This window comes from Pseudopodoces humilis, chromosome 7 (assembly GCF_049639895.1).
Source record: "Pseudopodoces humilis isolate 2021_Gansu_Grassland_sample_001 chromosome 7, ASM4963989v1, whole genome shotgun sequence".
Taxonomy (NCBI): domain Eukaryota; kingdom Metazoa; phylum Chordata; class Aves; order Passeriformes; family Paridae; genus Pseudopodoces; species Pseudopodoces humilis.
In genome coordinates, this window is record NC_142206.1 from 59,335,973 (window position 1) to 59,360,738 (window position 24,766).

Sequence of the window (24,766 nt, forward strand, 5' to 3'; positions counted from 1 at the left end):
TCTCATCCCTCCATCTTCACCAAGTCATGTCTACAAAAAAAGGGTCAAACTGTTCAGGGAGGAATCCTGCTCTGGCAAACCCAAGTACCCCAGGGACATGGAGCATTTCCTCACTCACCAGGGGCAGAAAACAACTTTTCCCAGCACCAGGCAATTTTAAGGGAGCATCAGCCATGAGGTCCCTCTGGGATGGCCATGAAGGTCACTGATCCTCCTCATCCTCCTTAGGGACATTCCCACAAAAGCTCCAGGACACACCCTGGGAGCCAGAAAGCTCAGTGCCATCAAGAGGATCGAGTGCCACTTCCAAAACATCCCTATGATTTCAAAATGAAGGAATCATGTCGATGGTTTCATTATCCAACATGCCTAATTCTCCTTTTTGTTGACAGTGGGAGAAGAGTTGGCTCTGGGTTTTATATACACTCACAGTTTGTTGCCTGGAAGGTTTAGTGGGCAGGGAATACAAATATATATATATAAAATATATAATAGATATATAAAAATACACATATATAATGTATTAATCCAAAAGTTAATATGATACCCAGAACAGCAAACCAAAGAGATGCGAACTGCTTAATTTAATGCAACATCTTCCCCCTTTTTAAGACCCTGTGTCCAATTCAGCCAGAAAAAAGCTGGCAAAAACTTCCTACAAATACTTGGGCAATGACACTGCCTACTCTGCTACTGCCTCTGCAATAAAAAAGCTTTGTGTACCCAGAAACCCCAAAATAGCCAAACTATCCAAGGTATACCCTGGAAAAAAAAATGCACTTAGAGCAGGGGAAAGCTTCCTATTTCTCTTTGCAGCAGAGAATGCAAAGAATGTATCCCCTGTGCAGAAAATGACACTTTGGCAATCATATTATAAGAAGATAATTGGTTTACTTTGTAAACTTGCTATGCTTTGCCTCCCACAGTAAAACAAATAAATACTTGTTAAAGAAACAATCCTACAGCCGCACTCGCCGAGTCCTAAAAACATAAAGCAGCTCCCCCCTCCTTCAAAGCAAAGATGAATTATTTGCCTCAGTTACAAGCAGTCCGAGAAAACTCTTTGTAAATGGCATTTTACGATAATTACAAGCAATTTATTAAGACTGTGCAGAGAGGGGGGGGGAAAAAATCCATACTTGAGAAGTAACTCAAAGGAGCAAACGGCTCGTTCAGCGATAGTCTGGATTACTGACAGCAAGGCTTTCTGCACCAATGTGCTGCGACGTAATTTTGCTTCGAGAAGAACAATCCAGGCTTAAAAAAAATAATGTAATTAAATGAGTACTATCCTATATTGTAACACAATAAAATGAACAAACAGACGCGATGCGGCGGCTGCTTCCTCTCGACCCCAGCGCTGCCTGCGCGGAGCATCCCGCCAGCCATCACCTGGCAAAGGGGAAATCTGCTCCAGGAATAAATTCCACCCTAATCCCGCACGTGCCACAACATCCCAAACACCACAGAGGGAACCGCGACTCTTTTCCTTAAGCAATGAAATCGCCCCGACCTGCCGAGGAATAAACTCCGGGAAATGACTCGAACAAAAAGAATCAATGGGGAAATTAATAAAAAAAAAAAAAAAATAAAATAAATAAAAGGGAGAGATTTATTGTATGGGGATGCTGGGAGGAAGGAAGGCACGGCAAAACCCCGTGCGAGGGTAAACAGCAACCCTGCCCGGCTGGCGGGGAGAAAAGAAAGGTTTTAGAGGTTAAGTTCAGGTCAGACGACAAATGAAATTGTAACAAGCCAACTGACATTGTATAATGTCTTCTTCACTCGATCAATAGGGCAGCGTCAGCCCCATTTCCATAGAGATGGCTTCCTCCCCGCTGGAGGGTGGCTATTGTTTGAGCAGGCAGATTTGCCACTTGAACCGTGTTGCTCCCCAAGGATGTGTACTTCATCAATTATTTGTACTCCTAACATCTACATATTTTCATATTAACATCCACGTTTCACACGGTAAGAGGAGCAGGTGCTGATTTTGCCACTGGTACCTCGTAGGGGGTCACCCCATCAGATAATTGTATTTAAACATAAAAATAAGGAGGGATTTGATAGACCCGTTTAGTCCCTTTGTGAGGACGGACAAGCCCGGTTTAAAACACACCGCATCACCCTCAGACAGCTACAGCTTCAAGCACACAGTGCCAGTGAACACTTTCTAATTTTTTTTTTTATTAAAAGTAAATAAAAAAGCAATAATTTTTCTTTTTTTTTTTTTTTAGCCAAATGAATGTCCCAAAAAATAAATCAGTTTTCAGGTGCTTGAAAGGAAAAAATGTAACATTTTCATTTTGAAATAAAACTGACCTTACAATAATTTAAAAAAAATAAATCAATCACTGCTAGACTGAATAATTGATCCTGTCAGTATCTATGAAATAATTTCTGTAAGTCTTAATAGTTTTTATCATCTCTCGCTTCCACGTTTTCTGTTCCTTCATGCAGATTCTAAATTTGACAGAAGCGACATCCTCCAAATCCAATTAAACAACAACAAAACACCTAAACCTTCAGAAGTGCTAAAATAATTCCCAAAATAATTTTCAAATGTAGCCTGTCATTTCTCTCCTGTATCTTTATTTCTCTAAAAGAACGACTGCACCATTTCCAAAGCACAAAGCGGGCACCCAAGGAACCGTCACACTGCGGTTCAAACTAAAAACTGGGGAAGATCTTCCAAATAACTGCAATAATGGAAATAATCATCTTTAAAAAAGAAATCAGAAGCAAATACAGAAAACCTTCAGCAACTCCTTGCAGGAGTTTTTAACAGAATGGAGTTGTGCTCTGATGCTGCGCCGGGCGCTGTGCATGGGAGGGCAGCGCCACTTCCAGCTTCCCAAATAGGCTGTGAAATACAGGATATTAAATTAAATAATGCTGACTTAATTACATGTATTACCCACCAGTGAAAGCAATCACTTTAAATGCCTACAGAAATATTTAGGAACTACTCAAGCAATTCCAGTAGGTGTGCTTTGGAGCTGAAGCTACGTGCACGGTGATGCGCAAAAAAAGCATCTCCTCTTCAGCAGAGGAAGACGGACCCTGCGGAACAAAGTTTAAGTGAGCTCAGGGATCTTGGGCTGTGCAGAATCTGCCCCTCACCACCTCCCCATTAATTCCTGCTTTTATTTCTAGGTTGCTTTCACTCCCTGGGAAGGTTTTCCCCGAGGGGTGGCTCTGGAAGCAGGCGGGAGAAAAGGGTTTTTGTCAAAATAATCCCAGTCGGGAAGCGCCCCGTCTCATCCCGAAGCGCCCCGATACCGTTTGCAGCCTCAAAACGTGCCCTATTTTCTCTGCAAAAGAACATCAGAAATTGTTTATACGGGTTGTCATAATCCTCTCAAATATGGGTCAGGCTGAGGTTAAGAGCAGCCAGAACTCGCACATCAAAGACGAGCAGGGTTAACAAAAACCCCACAACCACGTGAGCATCCCGATTGTTCCCTGTCATCCCCAAGGTTAGAGGTCCGGAGAGGAGGCTCCGGACATCCCCTCCCCGAGCCCGGAGCTGCTCCAGGGAAAGGCAGGGACGCTCTCCCTGCTCCTTGGGTACCACGGGCAGGCAACTGCCCATCCACCTCCGCCGGGAGCTGCAATTAAAGCAAGTTCACGGTTTTCCGATAGGTGAAGCTCATCCTGTTAATTTAAACAGACCATCTGCATCTTTCGAGAACGACAAACTTCATTAGTTCTGGTTAGTTAAACCGAGCGGTGATTTGTGATAATGAGCCCGAACAACCTGTCACGGCTGGGCAAGGGAAAGGGCGCACTTTTTATTATTGCTATTATTATTATTTAACAGAAAAGAAAAGGTGGGGGGGGGAAATAAAAGAGGGGGAGGCTTTTGTGCAGGAAAGAAGGTCAAATTCAGATTAAGTTGCTGTTAGGTTAATCAGAGGAACTAATTAGGGAAGGGGGGGCAAACACCGGTCCGAAGGCCAGCGGGGAGCAGAGAGAGCCTTTGGGAACGTCCCGAGCCACCAGGGAAGCACCAGGAAGCCAAGGAAAAAGCACCCTCGAGGACTTTACCTGAAAACCGTGCAAAAAAGCAACGAGGCAGCAGCTGCTCCCACCAAGCCGCAGAGGAGATTGACTCGGAAGGCGGGGGAGCCGCCGGGCAGCCCCGTGGCCACTTTGGCCAGCAGCGTGAACAGGGGGTAGCCAGGAGGGTGGGCGACCTATGGACAGAGCGACACGGGGTTGGAAAAGGGGGAGAGGCAGGGAATGGGAGCAGGGCAGTCCCGAGCAGCTCTGCTTCCCGAGCCACCCTCGGTGCTCATCCCAACCCTCGGTGCTCATCCCAACCCTCGGTGCTCATCCCAACCCCTGGTGTCCATCCCAGCCCTCGGTGCTCATCCCAGCCCTCGGTGCTCATCCCAGCCCTCGGTGCTCATCCCAACCCTCGGTGCTCATCCCAACCCTCGGTGCTCATCCCAACCCCTGGTGTCCATCCCAACCCTCGGTGCTCATCCCAACCCTCGGTGCTCATCCCAACCCCTGGTGTCCATCCCAACCCCTGGTGTCCATCCCAACCCTCGGTGCTCATCCCAGCCCTCGGTGCTCATCCCAACCTCCCCTGTCCATCCCAACCCTGGATGCCCATCCCAGCCCCACAAAGATTTTTTTCCTCAGTGGATCTGGCTCCACGCCTCGCCCATAATAATGAGGCGGTGAGGAAAAGGAGGTGCCACGTTTCATTAGCGTGCCTTAAAGGGCTCCTTGTTTGGGTTCACAGTATATTAGGGTCATTCAAAAGGCTGTTGTTGTTTGGTTTTTTTTTTTCCCCTCTTCCTTTTTTTTTTTCTTTTTTTTTTTCCAAAAAAAAAAAGCAGCTTCTCAACTATTTTATTGGTTAGCAAGTTGAAAGACCACACTGCTATCGGATTACCACCGCGCTGACAGTCCTAAGGTCTTGCCTAAAGGGATCATGCACCATAATAAAGTTTATTAAATAATAAAACTTATTAAAATTGTTAACCCGATTTATTTTATTCTCCCCAGCTTATACAAAATTTGGGTTGATAATAAGCCAGCTACTGTATATACAGTAAAGCCTTTGCTTTATAATTTAGTTTAATTGGATTTAAAACTTGAAGTAAATTGTCGCGTGCTGTACTTATAAGTTAGTAAAAACTGTGGTTTGAAAATAAATTAATCTACTTTACTCCATGCTTAATTAAACTTCCTTAATTCCTAAAACTGTTAATGAGAGCATTGATTAAACAATAAAACTAATACTTACTCCAAGCTCATATGCGGCTGTGATCAGCTCCCCTGTGAAAAAATAATGTAAAACCAATAATTACTATTAGGAAATGACACTCCTCCAAAGTTTTCAAAATCCAAATGCTTGCATTGGGGTTTTGCATTAATTTGACTGGATAAAACTGTAAATCTGTGGAGATTTAACAGCATGAAATTTTCTAAGAATATTTTCTCCCTCTGATGTCATTGCACAAAATATCTTTTGTATGTTTTCGCGAGACTTTTATGTACAGATAAGTGAAAATATAGGTAGGCTCAGGCAAAGAATGGCCTGAGATACTCAAAATGCAGACGTTTTGTGTGTGTGTATTTTTAATTTAAAACCATCTGACTCAATAACTTTCAAGCACTACAGTTTGCAACGCTTAAGCTTCATTGTCTGTTCAACAACCCAGTTGTTTCTCATCAAAAAAATAAAATAAAAAAATAGAAACCAACACAAAACCAGAGCTTTACAGTTTTTAAAGAGGAAAAATATAATCACTGATCGTGCAAATCTGCATCCATTTAATCGGGAACGCTGCTCTCCCTCGATGCTAAAGCAATTTTGCTTCACAAGTAACTCTTTTACCTGTCAGTGGATGCTGCACCCAGCTCCCATTAGAAACAACATTTAGATTTTGCATTTTGTTTGTATTTTATGCCAGGACAAATAACTGCCACAAAAAGACCCACATTAGCAGAATAGTTGGCATTTTTAGAGCATTTGACACTGGAGCATTTTGCAGCAAACACTCCTGAACAACATACATCGAATATATTCAATAGGCACAACACATTCAGGGACAAACAAAATTAAAAATTATGGCTGGTTTTCCTTCTTTCCCTCAAATTTCATAATCCAATTTTCCTGGTCCTGCTCATTTTGCAAACACCAAGGTCGTGGCAGAGGTGTTAGGTGGGAAAGACCCAAACAAAGGGCACTGATGGTTTTAAATGCTAAATTAACAATATTTTAAATTTCTGTACAATCACACCCTCACCACACCACGCAAAGGAGGAGGGGGAGGTTTGCACAACTGGCACCTTTAAATCCTGACACCACAGTAAATGCTGCATTTTAAAAAGAAGATGAAAGTCAACCCATTACTGCTGGTGGCAACTTCTGCAGAATTTGAGCTGGGGCCAAACCTGCCACTTCCTCACCAAAATCTCTCAGACATGGAGTTTCCTGCACTTGCAAACACTGGCTATTTTTATTTTAGGAAAATTTCACCCTACTGCAAAAAAGCTGATGCAATAGGGGAAACCATCCATCCCCATTATGAGCCCTTCACTGTGCAGCAGCTCCAATATTTCCAGGGCACAGCGAGGCTGGGAAGGGATCAATCCTCCTGCAAAAGGATGATGATAATAAAGGAAACCCTAAATTTGGCACTGTGGGGGTTCCCCAGTGTGCAGCAGCTGGTGGTACCCATCACCCAGCACATCCCAGACATGCTGATCCCAAGCCAGGCATGGCTTCACCCCCACTAAAGTCTTTCTGGGATGCAGCAATATGTGCATCTAAAACAGCAAAAATTTAGAGTTCATTCACATTGCTGTGACATTTCTATCAAGGGCAAGAATAACCCCAAAGAAATAACCCCACAAACCAACCAGGAAGCTGCAAAAATAATATAAATAAACCACTGGTGGAAGCCACCACCAAGCTTTGAAAGACAACAGCACAACTTTGTCTTGTAAGAATTAAGAAAAAAAAGCAACAAAACAAAACAAAAAGACCTGCAAAAAATAAGCTCCCAGGCTGCAGGCCTGTTGAATTCCAGTGGGAAAATCAAAATAAATACATAACACCACTACTTTGGATAAGATTAATTCTCCATCTCTCACCCACATACCTGAGCATCCCTTACAGCCTCCATGGGCTGGAGGAGTGAGGAGCACTAATATTAAATAACAAAACAGACAAAGAAGTACAGCACCCACAAACTTGGTTTCAGTGTCTTGTGAGACAGAATAACCTGTGGCATCCTCAGGCACTGGCTCAGACTGAAGAGTTTTTATTCCCTCCAACTCCACAGGGCTAAAAGTTGGACTCAATGATCCTTGTGGGTCTCTTTTAATTCAGAATATTCTGTGATTCTGATGTAAACAACTTTCCCAGCCTGACAACCCCATAAAGGTGATCAGGCAACAGGCCCAAAGCTGCCTGAACTCTGATTTATTCCCAGCAAGTCTGGGAGCTGATGTTTGAAACATCACAGGGAACATTTGGTTGGTTTATTTTCTTTTTTTTTTTTAACTTTATTTGATCCCTTTTTAAGCTGTTTTAACATCTGTGGATGTTTCTGAATTACAATTCCATCTCCCCCTATTATTCTCTCATTCATTTCTTTATTCTAACTCTAAGTAACACAAGCAAGCTGCCAGTGGAAATTCCGACTGCCTTTGACATTTTCGGATTACTGCAAACTTTGGGAACAATTAAAAATACAGATAGCTTAAAAATAAAAATAAAATAAAAATAAAAAATAAAATAAAAATAAAAAATAAAATTAAAATAAAAAATAAAATAAAATAAAATAAAACAAAACAAAACAAAACAAAACAAAACAAAATAAAATAAAACAAAACAAAACAAAACAAAATAAAATAAAATAAAATAAAATACTAGGCCCCCTGCCTGGAAGCAGACACAGCAAATCCTTAAGCAGCTCTTTACTCACACAAGGAGCCTCAGTGCTTTTGGTGGCACAAGTTTGAGCTCCATGCTCAGGCACAGGCAAATTAAACACCTCGAGCAGGGCCATGCACAGACATTCCAGGGACTCCATGCTCAAGCCATGAGAAACTAGGAGAATAATGCCCAAAAAAGTCCTGACACTGTGATGGGACACAGTGGTGGCTGGGACAGGCACAAGGGGACAGCAGGGATGAGCCTGTGTCTGCTCAGTCCCAGTGAACACATGGAAGCCAGGCAGCAAATTTAGAAGAAAATTCAAAAAATAAATAAGGAGAGACAAGGAGTGAAGTCACAGGGCTGGTCAAGGGACACTGTCCTGAGAGATTCCCTCTAACACCACAACAACCCATGCAGAGTGGGGTAAGCCCATCAGCTGTTTGGTTGGGATAATTCACATGAAACAAAAAACCAAATCCCAGATCCATCCATCACATCAGCAGGAGCACCTGCATCCCTGCAAAGGCTGCTGATGGTTATTTGCACCCCAGAGGGAGAATCCAGGCTCAAGAACAATTATAAACCAGGTTCCAGAGGTTTTGTGCAGCATGAACAGCTCAGAGCACAGGGTGCTTTCCACAGACAACAAAAATGCAAAAAATTGTAATAAAAAGCAAAATGGTAACAACTGCAAATATATCAATCATCACATACTAATTGATACACCCAGAAGGAGAAAACCCAGCCCTTTTAGTAATTTGGGAGCAGAAGCAAAAGCCATCATGGCCAACCTGGCCAGTGCCTCTCTCTCCACACATCCTGAGCGTGTAAAATACATGAATCCATTGAAATGACATTTATTTAGAAGGAATTTCATGCACAGCTTGGATTTGAAACCACTGATAACCAGGAGGAACAGTGTTAAGCAGAGCTACTCAACACTGTTCTGGGATGACACAGAAAGAAAGTATCCTAGACACTCCTTCCATGAAATGAAAGTTATCAACATATCCCCAAGAAAAACCAAGTCCTCCTATCTCCAAGTCACACACAAAAAACTAAAGTATTTTTTAAGCAAGAGCAGGTTGTATCAGTAAAACCACAGCAGGACCAACCAGGAGAACTCTGTCCCACCTGTGGGATCAGCAGTGCCAAATTCAGACAGTTCACAACCATTCAGACAGTCTGACACTGGCAGAAGCTGCACTTCCAGACAGGCAGATCTAAAGCTTTCCCAGGAAAGTCACAGTCCAAGCAGTGACAGCACATCTGGCAGGATGTCACATCTGTCTCCTAAAGTCACCAGCTGTCCCCAGGGCCCCTGGCTAAATCCTTTGCAAAAAGGTTCAAATACAGGCAAACCATTATGGGGTGGCCTGAGGGCACCAGCCCCAGCAGGGACCTTGCTGTGCTGACCCCACTGATGACTGCCCTGGCCTTTAGGGGTGAACACCCCAAAGCAGGGTGTCCCTGCTGCACCCACCTGTGGGGCCAGTGCCCTTATGGGGAGCTTCAAATGCACCAACCCCAATGGGGTGAGCACCCCAAAAGTGGCTGCACTCCACCAGTGGCTGTGGGGACCTAATAGGACCAGCAACCCAATGGGGTGACAGCAATGCACCCATCCCTATAGGATGAGCATCCTTATGGGGTGACAGCAACCCCCTGGAGTGACACTAATGCCCCAGTCCCTATAGGATAACAGCAACCCTACGGGGTGGCAGTGAAGTGTCAGCCCTACAGGATGAGCATTCCTATGGGATGACAGCCAACCTAACAGGGTGACAGCAATGCATCAGCCCCTCTGGAGTGAACAGCTCTACAGGGGTGAGAGCCATGCACCAGTCTCTATAGGGTGAGCATCCCTATGGGATGGCAGCAAGGCTGGGGGTGACATCAATGCACCAGTCCCTGTGGAGTGCGCAGCTCTCTGCCATGACAACCCTATGGGGTGACACCAACCCTCCAGGGGTGACACCAACGCTATGGGGTGACACCAACCCTCCAGGGGTGACACCAACACTATGGGGTGACACCAACCTTCCAGGGGTGACACCAACCCTATGGGGTGACACCAACCCTCCAGGAGTGACACCAACGCTATGGGGTGACACCAACCTTCCAGGGGTGACACCAACCCTATGGGGTGACACCAACCTTCCAGGGGTGACACCAACCCTATGGGGTGACACCAACGCTATGGGGTGACACCAACCCTATGGGGTGACACCAACGCTATGGGGTGACACCAACCCTCCAGGAGTGACACCCATGCACCTCTGGAGTGACCAGCGCTACGGGGGTGTCACTGATGCACGAGTTCCTATGAGGTGAAAGCAACCAGTCCCTAAGGGCTCGTCCCCGCCCGCCCCCCGCCGAAGGCTGACCGCGATGCTCCAGCCGTACGGGCCGAGGGTCCCCACCCTCGCCGCTGGCTGAGCCGGTACTTTACCCGCATCCCCGCCGGGCAGAGCGGGCGGCAGCGTGGCCGTGTAGAGAGCAGCCGGGGCAGCGCCCAGCGCCCCGGCCCCTCCTCCCGCCCCGTTCCCTATCCCGATCCCGATCCCGATCCCGGTGCCGGTGCCGATCCCGGGCCCGGCCCCCGCGCCCATGTGCGCCGCCACCTTCCGGGTTCGGCCGCGCGGGGCGGGCGGGCTGTGCCATCCACCGCCTGGAGGGGGAGCATCCCTGTCCTGCCCGTCTTCTCGCTCTCCCCAAAGCGCCTTCCGCAGCTTCCCTTATCTACAACTCTCAGACAGAGAGCGGAGAGAGCCGCAGACCCGCTGCTGCCATTCAGCGGGGCCTCTCGCTCTCTTCCATCCTCCCCCGCTGAGATGAGTTGGTACAGCCGAAGGGGCGCGGCGAAGGGTGCGTGCTGCAGGGCGGCCGGGCGCGACCAACGCGGGCGGGGGGGGACAGGGCGAAACCACCGCGGAGAGACGAGGGGGGGAGGGGACGGGACCGCGGCTTGCCTGTCCCTGGCTCCCGGGATCTTCCCTTCAGGACGAGGTTTTTTAAGGATCGGCGCCTTCTGGCCGCTCTCAGACACATCAAACCCCTCCTCGAACAGTGCTGGGTGCAGGCTGCAGCCCCTCCAGCACAACCTCAGTGTGCCCATACACAAATAATAAAAATTTAACCCCTGGATGGGGTGGCACGAGATGCTGGTGAAGGAAAAGATGGAAGATGTCAGTGTATGGAATATTAAAAGCAGCGAGTCCCGCTGCGGGAAGCAGTTAAGGAAGGCAAATAGCATCCCGAGACCTATCGATAGAGGAGTAAAACACATCCGTGGAAATCATTATGGGATTGTACGAAAGAGCGGCGAGGCCATACCTGGAGAATTGAGACAGATTAAAGAGAGGCTTTTGAATACAAATGAAAAAGGTATAGAAGAGGGTAACGAGGATAATAAACAGCCTTATGGATTAGATCTAAGTGGAGACGTTAGAAAATTAGGTTTGCATTTATTAAGGAAAAAAAAAAAGCAGGATTAAGGGCTGACACAACTGAGGAAATACACGTCGTGTTCTGGGGGCTGGAGAAGGGCCCCAGAACAGCAGCACAAAACCCCCGACAGAAGCAAGGAAGGCATTAAAGAATTCCAGAGTCCCCAGAACGGGAGGGACGTCGACCTGCTGGAGTCCAGAGGAGGCCACCAAGATGATTTGGGGGCTGGAGCCCCTCTGCTGAGAGGAAAGGCTGGGAGAGCTGGGCTTGTTCAGCCTGGAAAAGAGAAGGCTTTGGGGTGACCTCACTGAGGCCTTCCAGTGCCTGAAGGGGCTCCAAGGGAGCTGGAGAGGGACTTTTTACAAGGGCATGGGGTGATAGGACAAGAGGGAACGGCTTCAAACTAAAAGAGAGTAGGTTAAATGGGATACTGGGAAGAAATTCTTCCCTGGGAGGGTGCTGAGGCCCTGGCACAGGGTGCCCACAGAAGCTGTGGCTGCCCCTGGATCCCTGGAGGTGTCCAAGGCCAGGTTGGATGGGGCTTGGAGCCACCTGAGATAGCGGAAGGTGTCCCTGCCATGGCAGGGGTGGAATGAGATGGGCTTTAAGCTCCCTTCCAAGCCAAACCATGTATGATTTTATGAATTTAGGGAAGCTCTGTGCACTCAGCCGGGCTCTACAGAAAAGCTGAAGTTTTGATCCACTCAGAAGTCACTGGGGCTGCTTGCAGGAACTGGTGTTTGAGGGTGTGAACACCATCTGGAGAACGGCTGGAGAACCCAGTGGCTGCCTCCCATCCCAAAGGGAACCTCCCAGCTCCGTGGGGACCGAGAGCTTCCACAGACTCAACTCCTTGGCAGGTTTCTGCCGTTGTTGGCTGAGGACCATCGGGGAGAGGAAAAAGACATGTTCCAATCCTCCACCAGCCATTGTCACTATGGAAATGAGCGGGGTCATTGTTCCCGCGCCCGTTGGGGCTCCTAAAATGTAATTTTAGCAGCAAAGTGCGCAGCCTGTGTGTGAAAGCAGGCTGGTGGCGAGGCTCTTTATCCGGAGCGTGGCTTTTTTCTTTGCCGTATTTTTCCTTCTTTGTGTTTCCCTTGGAAAAGGCATCCAAAGACAAATGTTAACCGTGGCTGATTACAATTATATTGATGGGGGAGGTAGCAATTTACGGGTAAATATCGAAACGTGGAAGAATGGCTGGTAATAATAGGGTGAGGACAAACTGTTCTTTAATTGTCCTGCAAGTTGTTTTATATCTTTGTCATGCAGAAACTGGAACTTTTAGGGTGCCAGTGACAAAGTACTTTGCTGTAATGTGGTAGGGCAGGCTCACAGCAGCCTTTATCTTACTGAATAACTACCACCATTTCAAAGGCTGGGATTACAGGCACACTTTATGTTGAAAAGGGGAATTTACATGTTTCTTCTGTAAGCAGAAATCTATTAATTCGTGAGATTTGCCCCCTCTTTCTTCATCAGCCATGACCCAGGGGTCTGGCCAAGACAGGAAGGACATGCAAACCTCTTTTTTTGTTTGTTTTTTAGAGGCAGGTAAGATATTTTTTGGCCATTTTCACCCACCCTCTGGGAACTGGGAGTTGTCTGAAGCCAAGTTAGATTCACCTCACCTCAAAGCGAACCTCCAGGCTTTCTCAAATCTTTGAGTATGTGCTCAACAGCAATTAAAAAAGAAGAAGGAAAAAAAAAAAAGTATTACTTAGTAAAAACCAAACCACTGGGACAAGTGGAAAGCGTTTGAAAGATGGCCTCATGCTACACAGAGTGATTTATTTCTAAAAAAAATCCTTGGAACTTGTAGCACGAGAGCATACTCTAGTGGCAACTGAGCAAAGAAAGTGCTCTGGTTTGTGGAGTGTCTTGATGATAAGACACCTCCCACCTTTCTTCGAGAGGTTTTTTTCTCTCCTATCTCCTCCAGCTCCATGCTCATTGCTCAGCCCGACAGGAAATACCCAAGGCAGGCAGAGAAAATAAACAGGAACTGCTAAAAGTAATTTTAAAAACACAGCTTGGGGACGTATCTCCCCAAAATGAGTGTGTACTTAGAGAGTTGTCTTTTTACCAGGCTCCGTTGCAGATTTTCTCCTGAGAGACACAGTTTAGAGGAGGCAGGAGATAGGAAAAAAGGAGAATAATACTTAAAGCAAATTCTATTCACCCATGGCAGTGTCATTACAAACTTGAATGAGCACAGTTATTGCAAATAAATAAAAACAATAGACCAGAACCAGTTTTACATAAGAAAATACTGAAATACCGTTCAATTAGTCCTAAGCTTTAGTTAAACCTTTTCTTTTGCCCATCAGGTGATAAGGTTAATACAGAAAGCACTCAACTGCTGTACTCATGTAACAACAGTCAGCACCCATTTAATGAACTTACACGTACACACATTTAGCAAAGCTTCAATATTGTCAGCGCTGGGCTGGCATGGAATTTTAATGGCAAAGTAGCCAGCCTGGGCTTCATTCTAAACAATATCCCCGTGCAAGGAGAGCAGATCCTCGTGGGGGACTACCAACAATACAAATAAGCACAGCTCCTACATTTAAACAAGAAGTTTGGCAGAATTTCTGCCAACAATCTATGGCTGCCTGCAAAGCACGAGAAAGGAGGTTATGCTGCTCTTATTTGTTCTTAAGTTGCTTGAATAAGCTGCTTTTTATGGCCTGCAAGGGGGGCAAGACCAGGCTCCCATATCCCAGTTACAGCGATGTGGCTGCAGTGGATGTTGCAGATGGTGCAGAGGGAATTTCCAAGGGAATAAAGTGGAATAAAAGCACACCAGGTCCAGGGAACATCCTGTTGTCCCTGGTACATCCAGCCATCAAGGACAGGCTTGGATGTGGCTGGTCACCCAAAGCACGTGGGGAACCTCTGTGCTGGTTCCTTGTGGTCTCCCTGGCCATCCAAGGGACCCAAATTCACTCACAGCACATCCACCAGGAAATGCCCAGTGCCTTGTGAAACCCTCAAAATTCAAAAGAAAGGTAAAGATCTCGCAGGTGACAAGGGGTCAGAGGTCTGGAAGAAAACAGGGGCTCAGTTCCATAGGAAAACAGACTTGATTCCATTTCTGTGGAACCTCTTGTTCTTTATTTCAAAGCTCAGCTGCATTGTATTCCCCAAACAGGAAAATGGATTGAACTAATTTCCCCACGTTTCTTGTTTCAATTTTTAATTTTAATTTCCCCGTTTCTTGTTTCCCACAGTTTTGCCAGAAAGGCTTTATTGGCTTGTAGAAGACTCCAGTCTCTTCCTGCACCAGTCTCAGTGGCCTCCCAGCTGATTTTCTATCACACTGAGCAGTCACAGACCCCATTTGTCTCAGCTGACAGTCATCTCTATCTTTTCACACCTGATTTCCTTGAACTAATATTATTTATTTATCCCCATGCCTTATTGGCAGACTCAGGTCTGGTGTCTGATCTGTGCAGTGACTCCACCACCACCTCCCAGACCATCTTCTCTGGCTGCTGCACCACTTGAGGGCCCTATTCCCTTCATCCCTGGGCTGCTCCATTACTCTCTGGTAAGTGTTTGGGATAAGGGAACAATTTTTAATAATTTACATATTTTCATCCTTCTTTTAATTACAGGTGTAGGACATCAATTTTTAGCTCATACCAAGAAACACCCACACAGCATGTGGCTGAAAACCTGTACCAGCAGTTCAGTGATCTCCAGGGTTTAAAACTCTAATTTCTTCACCTGTGCTCATAGGTCCAGCAAAACTCATCAAGGAACTCATTTAGGTAAGAATTTTTCACATTCCATCAGTCCTCTCTTGTTTTGTTCCCATTCTTTAAGCTTCTATCAGGATTGTATCAGCTGAGGATCATGCTCAGGGAACTTGCACAAAGGATGTCAAGTAGGACAGGAATTGTACCCTCCAAAACTTCTCTCTGTACCTGGTTTAACCTGATTTTTCCTGCCTGACCCCACCATATCTTTGTTGTGTTCTTCCACTGAACAAATCCTTGGTGCTGCTGCTCGTGGTTAAGCTACTCCAGGTTGTCTTTTATTCCAGCTGGAAATTGATGCAGCTCCAGAGCCAGTTCCAAAACCTGTGTTCTCCCACAGGGTTTTTGTATTAATCTCATTCTGGTAAGACTGTGATAGGAACCTTTTCTCCTCCCCCTGTTCTTCATAGAGGAAGTTGCAGACAAGGACTGTGGTGTGTTGATACGCGGCCAAAATGAACTTGTGTAGATGCTGAGCAGCAGGTAGTGTTGGAATAGAGGAGAGATGGTGGACTTGCCCCATCCCTGGAAGTGTCCAAGGCCAGCTTGGACAGGGCTTGGAGCACCCTGGGATCATGGAAGGTGTCCCTGCCCATGGCAGGGGTGGAATGGGGTGAGCTTTAAGGTCCCTTCCAACCCAAACCATTCTGTGATTCCATGATTCCCATTTCCCTGGATCTGAGCAGCCCTGCTGATGGCCCTCTAAGCTCTGTCAGAGATGTGCCAGCATGCAGAACATGCCATCCTGTGGATAGTTCACATTAACTGGCTCCAATGTAATAAATCTAAGTTTTGGAGGGGAGAAAGATGGGAGGTTAACCCAAGGATAGGATTTTGAGTTAGGCTGAGTAGGCTGGTTTGTTTTTCCCAGCCTAATCTCTGGCTCAGGCCCCTCAGTTCCTGTCCCAGGGGTGACAGTCCCAGAGCTGGTTTATTTTTTTATTACACAGGAGCAGAACACAATATTCTTCTTTTATCCTCACAGTAATGGCTGAACCATTTAAGCATACAGCAAATTCAGGCTGGGACAGTGGGATTCTCCATAGCTTCAAAAAACAAGCCAAACCTCAGGTGTGTTTCCTTCAGCATGACAGGAGCATGTCCCAGCTCAGCAGCTCCCCAGAGATCAGGTGGAATTTTACCCTCCACACATCCAGGCAAATCTCCTGAATGTGCTCCATCCCCTTGTTTTAAGGTCTGCTCAGGTCCTGCAGTTGTTCTCCTTAGAGGTCAGGAAGCACAAAAACAGAATCAGGATACTTTGGCTCCGTCTCCCATTTCCTGTGGAAGGCCAGGCTAGGAAACAGATTAAATGGATTACATCAAGTCCAGATTAAATCCTGGCGTATTCCCAGACCTGGCTTGCCTGGTCACATCACCAGTTGCTCAGCACCCATGTGGCCAGAGCACTCCATGAGAAGTCCATGCCCAAACCAGCTGCCTTGTGGCAGACATTGTGGGAAGGACCCCAAAATCTTGGTGGAATTGTTTGGGTTGGAAGAGACCTTAGAGCCCATCTCATTCCACCCCCTGCCATGGGCAGGGACATCTCCCACTAGGCAAAGTTGCTCCAAATCCCATCCCATAAAGAGGCAAATCTTCCAATCTGGTACTTCCCAATCATGGATTTGAGGTAAAATGAGCCTTCCCTGAGCATCCTTTTAACACCAAATGCTGACAATCACAAGAAAACAACATTTAACATAAAGCCAAGGGCAGCTTCTATAGAAGAGTACCTGAAGTTGCCACAGCTTCTAATTTAGGAGCCTCAGACTTCTTCTCCTCTGCTTTCTGTCATCTGGCATTTGCAGGCTCCTCTCGAGCTACAATGAGAAAAATGCATCTCATTTTTCAAAGGCCAGAACTGCTGGTGCAGAAAATAGCAAAGTGCAAGGGGCTGAGCTCTGCTTCTGCCTCCACTGGGATAAATCCAGCTTCCCTCGCTGCCTTCAGCTGATTTACTCCCCTTTTGGTGTAACCCAAAGCAGAATTTGCCTCTTGATGTTTTTCCATGGCATTAAGGCCTTTAAGGAAAATCCTACAAAAAGATTTAGGCGCAAACAAAATCTCCTGCTTTCCACAAATCTGCCTGAACTTACACTGCAAAAGGAAGCGCAGGGGAACTGAAGCCTCTTGCAGAGGACAGGGGACTCTCCAGCAGGGTCAGCTGTGCATATATTTACACATGATATTAGCAGGGAAAAAGGCAAAATGGGTGCATGGCGACCCAAGGTAGTCCAAATGTTCTGTGCTATCATTCCTGCTGGGGTCAAAGGCCTTGTGGGTTGAGGCCTTGATAAGCCTGGTGAGCTAATGAGCGACAGCTTAATCAGCACAGATAATTCTTCTACAATACAGGAGGTAATTGCAGCCTTTTTCCCTGTTTTCTAGGAACTTTGTGGATTTTTTTTCACTCATAAATATGAGATAATGCCATTCAACTTGACCTTCCTGAACAAAGCTTTTGCAGAATAACATCCAATGGTATTCATGGATATCAGTTTATCTGGGCTGTTTTTTTGTCCACTGCAGCTGACCAACTGGAAAGAACACCGTGAAAACTAAGAAAAATCTTTAAAATTCATTTGATTCCTCTACACATGGGTGAAATCCCTTGTGGTGCCGAGTTCAAGGAGTCACTCCTGTTATTTCCTGGGAGACACCAAGCACGGAGATATCTGTGGGGTCTCATCTCTTATCTACCCAGAAATGACCCAGCTCTGCGGCACTTCTGGGGAAGGAAATTTTCAGCTAAACACCACGAGCTCTGCATAACCCATCCTTTCACCTGGCACTTCCTACCCGTGTGCTGGCCAAAACCACACCTGTGAGAGGCTGCCAGGAGGGCCCTTTGAAACAGCTGTTGTGTCTGGAAGCTGAAGACAAAGAATCTCTGCTCAGACACCCCCTCAGAGTTAGAAGAGGCTGTGGAAGAGCAGGAGGAAGGCAGGACAGTCTGTGGACCCCAGGGTGGCCGCCTCGAGCTGCTGTGTTCCCCCAGACAAAACGTGTCACCAGTCCAGATTGGAGGGTGGGGGATATCCTGTCTCCCACCTCCTTTGGCTCGCTGGAATTTCCCCCGACTGGAGTTAAAATAAGGAGTCAGGATGATGTGTTGCCAAATTCCCTCGGTGGTGGTCAAACAGGAGCGGCTGCCCATCCCCGCCCCTCGCTCTGTAATCACTGGATTTCCCAGCTGGTCTCCCAGCCCAGGACCTGCTTAACTCCAGTGAACAAATACGAGTAGGGGAATTCGGTCCAAGCAGGCAGGTGCAGTGGCTGGATAGCTTGTGGATTTCCCTTCTGCCACTAAACAACAGTTACTGCACATATGTTGGGAAGATAAAGCCTTGTTTGCCGTCGGAGGGGGAAAAGGCAGAGCCTCCCTGCAGTTCCTGCTGTCCAAGAGATGTGGGAGAGAAAGGTGTGTGTTTGTGAAAATAAGGGAGTATGCTCTCCCAGCAGCTGAGGAATGAAAGCTGAAGCATTTTGATCTCAAATTCTTGCCAACAGGAAATAGCAGTCGTGGAGTTACATCTGGTCCAGCACTATGGGAGCATTAGGCTCAGGTTGGGCTTCCCAAGGAGGATTCTTAAAACATAGGACAAGACTAAAATTTGCTGTGAGCACCAGGCAGGGTGCAAAAAAACCCTCTGTAATTCCATTGAGCAATCTACAGCTTAACAGAGAGGAGGGTGGGGAGTAACATGGCCATGGGCTGTGAGTGCCCCATGAGGAGACTTCTGACTCTGGAAGGATGATTAATTGAGCAGATGAAGCTGAAGTAAACCCAAAGTGCTAAAAGCTGCAGTTAGACAAACTACACCTAGAAGTAAGGTTCTGAGTGGAGGGAATTAAACACTGCAGAAATCTGGCTGGGATGGCAGATTTTCACTCCTCTGCATGGTGATGGCCACACACAATATTTTCTCCTCTTGGTGTTCCCCGTTTCTTTTCCACTTCCCTTTTGTCTTTTCCAGGGGATACAGGGGACATCAGGGCTTGAGATGATTTTAGTGTCCCTCCAGCCATGAGTAAAACAGAGAGAAGGGATCCAGTCTAGCAGGGTTCAGTGTTTACCCACCAGGATATCAAATTCCTAGTGGGGAGGGCTTGGCTTTCCCCTAAAATATTTACTCTAGGCATAAACACTCTTCCTATGTCCATGCAATTCCCATAAATTTCTTTCTAGTCCCACTCAATGTTTCCAAGGGACTAAGATAGGCAGAGAGGCCCAGCCCCATGGGCAGATGACCTGTACATAAAACCAGTGCCACCAGTGCCTCTGGCCTGATTCCACCCCATAAAGCAGCACCCACTCCTGAAGCCCACGGAGCTCCAGGAGGCCAAGGCTGAGAGGAGAGCAAGACCTCCTGTTCCTAACAGCCTCTAATCCCTGCCCTCCATAATCAGTTTTAAAATGGCCATCAAATCTTCCCTCCACCTCTAATTGAAAAAGTGATGTCAGCAGTAATCTGCTGCCCCAATTTATCCCCATATATTTGGGGAGGTTTTGGGCTAATGCATTGTTTCATAAACATATGTTTTAGCCCAGCCGTGTGTGCACACACACAAAGAGAAAGCTCTGAACACACTGCACCAGTTATGGATCCTAATGCCTTAAATATTACTTTTAATACTAATGTCAGATTATTAAAAACATAATCCATTCTCCTGATTGGACCTAATGTAAGCAGGAGGATAAGAGGACTTCTATCCATGCATTAACACATTTCATGTGGTGGAAAGCCACTTTCTTCCTCTTAAAACATAAGGTCAGGAACTAATAGAATCTGTACTTGAAGTGGGTTTTTAAAACATATTACATAGAAAGTTTAGTGAAAGTTAATCTGTTGATAAGTGTCGGCTGGAGCCGTATGGGTAAACAAGAAATAAATGTAATTCACATGCAATTTTTTCCCCTGTTAAAAACCTATCTGTGCACTTTAAAACATTTATGTTTAAATAGAGCAGAGACCAGCACTAAGAAGCACTCAGCCCAAAGCAGCTTTATATAAATGTATTGCAAGGGACTAAAATAAAGTAAGCTACCCAAATCTCCCAAAGATAAAGGGAGAAGGGCTCTGACCCCATGTGAATTCTCCCCTCATCGCAATCCTGTGCTGTTCCTGGGCTTCATTCCCTGTTCTTGTGCACCTCTCTGTGGCAGCACTCCCCATCCTCCCTCATCTCCGTGCCTGACCAGTGCTGGGGCTCAGGGGCAGCTTGGCAGTGGTGGGGCAGCGTTCCTGGCACCCTGGTCCCCACCAGTGGCTCTGTCACCTCTCCACAGAGCCCAGCCTCTGCCAGCTTCTCCCTGCCAGCTGCAGGACCTCCTCAGCCACACATTCCCACTCCAGAGGGCTGGGTTGTTTCCCAAACCAACCCCCTTTGCCCACTTCCTTTGCCTAGCCTCTGGAGAAGAATTTGGAGAGCCCAAGCCAGGTACTGAAGCAAAGACAATATCGACAAAGGGCTGATTTTTGCCCCCAAATTTGGCAATGCCACCATTTTTAAGCAGCATCAGCTCCCCAGTGCTGGTGGAGTCCAGGCAGCTGACCCTGCTGCACTTCAGTTATTGCTTTTTTGGCGGCTTGAGGGCTGGCAGGTGGTTTGGGAAGAAGGTTTTGGAGCACTGGTGATGCCCTCCCCAGGGGAAAGCACGTAGCCAGCTGCCAAGCTCTGCCTCCTCCTTTCTCCAACAGCACATCTGGGCTGCTCCACCAACAGCTTTATGCAGGAACAGTTTGGTTCCCCTAAAATGGATCCAAGAGTCGCTGCAGGGGCTGCTGGCTGCCGGGGAGGGAGATGAGAGGGCAGCAGGAGAAGTGGGAGGTGGAAGCTCGTGCTGGCAGGCACCAGGACTTGGCCCTCATGCTCCCAGCCACATGCCAGAGATTTAAGCTTCATGAACAGGCTCCAGCCACCAGAAAGAGATTGATGACATATGGATTTCATACATCCAGCAAATGGGAGAAAAGCTCTCTACGGCTGCATGGGATTAGCAGAATTTCCACACCGTTCCTGATAGCCAGGGTCCTGCAGGAGGGGTGGATTGCTGAGGGACAGCGAGCTGGGAGGTGGTGTTCAAACCTTTCCACCATCACTGCAAGTCACTCCTGGTCATCCTTGTCTCAGTGGCATTGGAGAGGGTTGGCACCACCCAAGACCCAGGCTTGAGGTGCAGGGAGAGTAGCAGAAAAGCCTTAAGAATGGGCACCTGGAAGGAATTCAGGTCCAAGTGGGTCCAGACCCTCCCTAGAGTAAAAACAAGCAATTCCCTTCCTTCCCTGTCATTCCACAGGCAAACATTGGGCTTTGTCTTTCAGGCAGGTGCCCAAAGGTGGGTGGTGGGTGGCACAGGGCCCTGTCTGTGTGGAGGGGTCGCGTGGCCTCCTCTCCAGTGCCAAAATGAAGGTGGTGCTCTGTGGGGAAAGGCAGAGTGGGACAAAGGTCCCAAAGGGGATGAGGGCCCACCCAGGCACAGCCTCCTTCATTCAGGCCTTAAATCTGCTGTGTGAAGCCTGGAGAAGAAAGAGTGGAGAAAGGGGTGGACAGATAGAATAAGTGCCAAGAATAAGTGCCTGCACTTGGAGGGAGATGCAAAACAAAGTGATTTCCCCATCCCTGAAAGTGTTCCAGGCCAGGCTGGACAGGGCTTGGAGCAACCTGGCCTAGTTGAAAGTGTCCCTGTCCATGGTAGGGGATGGAATAAGGTGATCTTTAAGGTCTCTTCCAACCCAAACCATTCGGGAATGCTGTGACTTTGAGATTTGGCATTTCCCACCCTGTCACACAGTTTAGGCAGCCCTTCCTGGTGTGGACATAAGTTGTGATGCTGCCTTCAACACAGCAGCCTCGAGCTGCTGCAAGTCCTTTGGCCAAATACACCAGCACCACAAAAATCAAACAACAAGGCCTTTCACTCAAGGGGCCCAGTTTTCAGAATGAAAAAATCCTTTTGCCTTCAAATATCCTTAGGACATAACCCAGACAAACATCATACTCCAGTCCACAAACAAAGTCACCACAGAAGGAAGAGGAAAAACATTAAAATCTTGGGTACTGAGTAGTGAGCCCCAGACATTGTGCTGCCTTGTTATTTTGGGAAAACAGTAGGAAAACGCTTTGATACAAATGAAAATTAGTTTGTGAGTCTGATGGTGTTGGAGGAGGAGGGAGCTGCTATCTAAACCCTTTACGTGGCTTGAGTCCTTAGCAGAAGCTGAGCATGCCTCAGGGGATCAAAAATCCCTACAAATGGGAATTCCTAGGCCATCTCTAAGGCTCTGATATTGTCATGGCAGCCACAGGAGCCATGCATTCGAATTAACTCCGTGAAATCTTGCAAATGGATGGAGAAATACCTCTAATTCGGCAGGTTCTTTCTTTCGCTTCCAAAAGATGGTGTTTTGCCACTGACAGCAATTCAAATCAGAGGAGATATCACTCAGCAGGGAATTATCTCCTGTAGCTGTGCCTGTGTCCAAGACATGGAGCGGAGTGGGGATGTGGAAGGAGTGAGGGAATGTGACCAAGGTTGGGACAAGATGTGGAAAATTTGATCAAGAGCTGGCCTTGGGCAGAGCAGCGTTGTAGATCCATGACAGTGCTTTGAGCACCAATTAAAGAAGAAGCAGAAATCAGAGCTAACGAAGAGGCAGCTGCTCTGGCACTGCCAGCTGGGCAGTGTCCCTGTCACACCGCTGAGTGCTCTTCTGTATTGGAAAATTTACCGTGTTTGGTCAAATTCAGAGACTTCAGGGGTGCAAATTCCAGTGAAATACTTGACACCTGTAAAACCTCGGTGCCACTGAAGCCATGGCACTCCCACTGTGGACACTGCCCTCCAAGATGATGGTCAGTGGCCATCAGTGGTGGATGTGACCTCATGAATGGCAGCTCCAGCTCAGGGTCACACCTCCACCAGCTTCTCTGCAGAGTGAATTATTGCCTCCTCATGCTGTTAGTGAAAGATGGAGCTGTCTGTTTGTCTGTCTGCTTGTCTGTCTGCGTGGAAGTGCCCCAGGCAGGTGTTCAGGAGAGATATTTTACTATTTAAAAGCACCTTTAAGCCAAGTTCCTCATTTGGTATCAGTCCAGGAAGTTCCCCCCCTCCTCTAATCTCCATGATTAAGCTAAAAATTAATACTCTGAGCCCACAGATGCATCATCTGCTGGGAATTCCCTTCTTCTGTATATTTAAGTGTCCCTTAAGCAGCATCATGGGCTTGGCAAGCACTTGTGGGTTGCATTTGCAGCTTTCCTCGCTTTTGTCAGCATGTCAACACCACAACCTCTATGTCCCCTGGCCCTTCAGGAAGATGTTATCCTGGCAGGAGTGAAAAGAAGAGATACAAAGACCTTCCCTTGAGAGGAGTCACTTTTGGGAGGCTGTCAGGTGAGGCAGAAGGTGGACATTGCATTAAGGAGTGGTCTGTGTGACCATCACACACCCAAAATTATGGCAGCACCTTTGCACGTGGCACAAGGAAGGTGGCAGCCCGTTTATCCAGGCTGGGATAACACAGGGGGAAGAGGCTAAAAATCACCTGGAAACACAGGAAGCTGAAGTTGAAAACATTAACAAATTTGGCAATGTCTCCTGTTCGGCAGATCAGCAAGTATTGAAATAAAATGGGTCCAGGAGCTAATTATATGGAAATATTTCTATTTGCACATTTCACTGCAAGGCAAAGCAGAGAGTATAGCTAATGTATCTCCACCACTGACAGGAATATTAAGTTTTCTGTCATTTTGCTACTACAACTACCTTACTCAGCGTGCATTCTGTCCTAGTTCCTATTAAGGTGAGAGCAGAATCAAACTCATTAATTGTCTGTATTTTAGATATGATAAGAATTTAGTGGTTGGTGTTAATTAAACTACAAAACAACTCCTCTTGCTGCGGTGTGCATTCCAAGTTGGAGCAATTAATTCACTCACTTAAACTGATCAAGATTTAATTACCATCACTCTGTGCAATTACTCCATAATTAAAGTAATTTGGTTCATTCCACTCGCTGACAGTGTCATTGAACAGCCATTCATAGTACCAAAAGAAGTGATAATTAACTTAAAGAACAGCTCAAGGCAGTTTTACACAGACTTTTTGTTATTCCTAAATATACCTGTGTGGGAGAAAGAAGCCTATCACATACTACAGGTGCTTCCCTTGTAAAGGGGTTCAGATCTTTTGTGTTCAATTTTTTTCAGCAAATGCACTGTAACAAACCCAATTTTGGGGAAGGCTCAGTAGCTGTCACCAAGTAACACAGCATCTCCTAAAGGCAAGCGCAAAAAAACCTGGATCCTTCCAGCTGTAAAGGCCTTCCATGCCCATTCCTACAGACTCCTCATTAGGAAAGAAAAAAAATCCTCAATTAAAGGTTCCCTCCATCCAGATAATACTGCCAGATCTTAGATCTGATTATCTTGTAACAGAGCAAGGCCTCAGCTGATGGGACCAAGGGAAGGCAAAGAAATCTTGGGTTTTTTAATGATCATTGTTCTCAGTCCCCAGGTTGTTGACTATCATTGCATTATAGAATTTTTTGGGTTGGAAGGGACCTTAAAGCTCATCTCATTCCAGCCCCCTGCCATGGGCAGGGACACCTTCCACTAGACCAGGCTGCTC

The 24,766-nt window shown here is 46.7% G+C and overlaps 1 protein-coding gene across 1 annotated transcript in view; it reads right to left on the reverse strand.

Annotated features, from left to right (window-relative positions):
* The window catches only part of TMEM260 (transmembrane protein 260), a 34,491-nt gene extending 23,970 nt beyond the window's left edge, over positions 1-10,521 (reverse strand). Inside the window, exons 1-3 of the mRNA XM_014257431.2 lie at positions 10,362-10,521; positions 5,264-5,295; positions 4,051-4,199 (exon numbers count right to left, since the gene is read on the reverse strand). Of these exons, the coding sequence (XP_014112906.2) occupies positions 4,051-4,199; positions 5,264-5,295; positions 10,362-10,521 (341 nt within the window). The remainder of the gene's footprint in view (positions 1-4,050; positions 4,200-5,263; positions 5,296-10,361) is intronic.
* Positions 10,522-24,766: the final 14,245 nt, after the last annotated feature.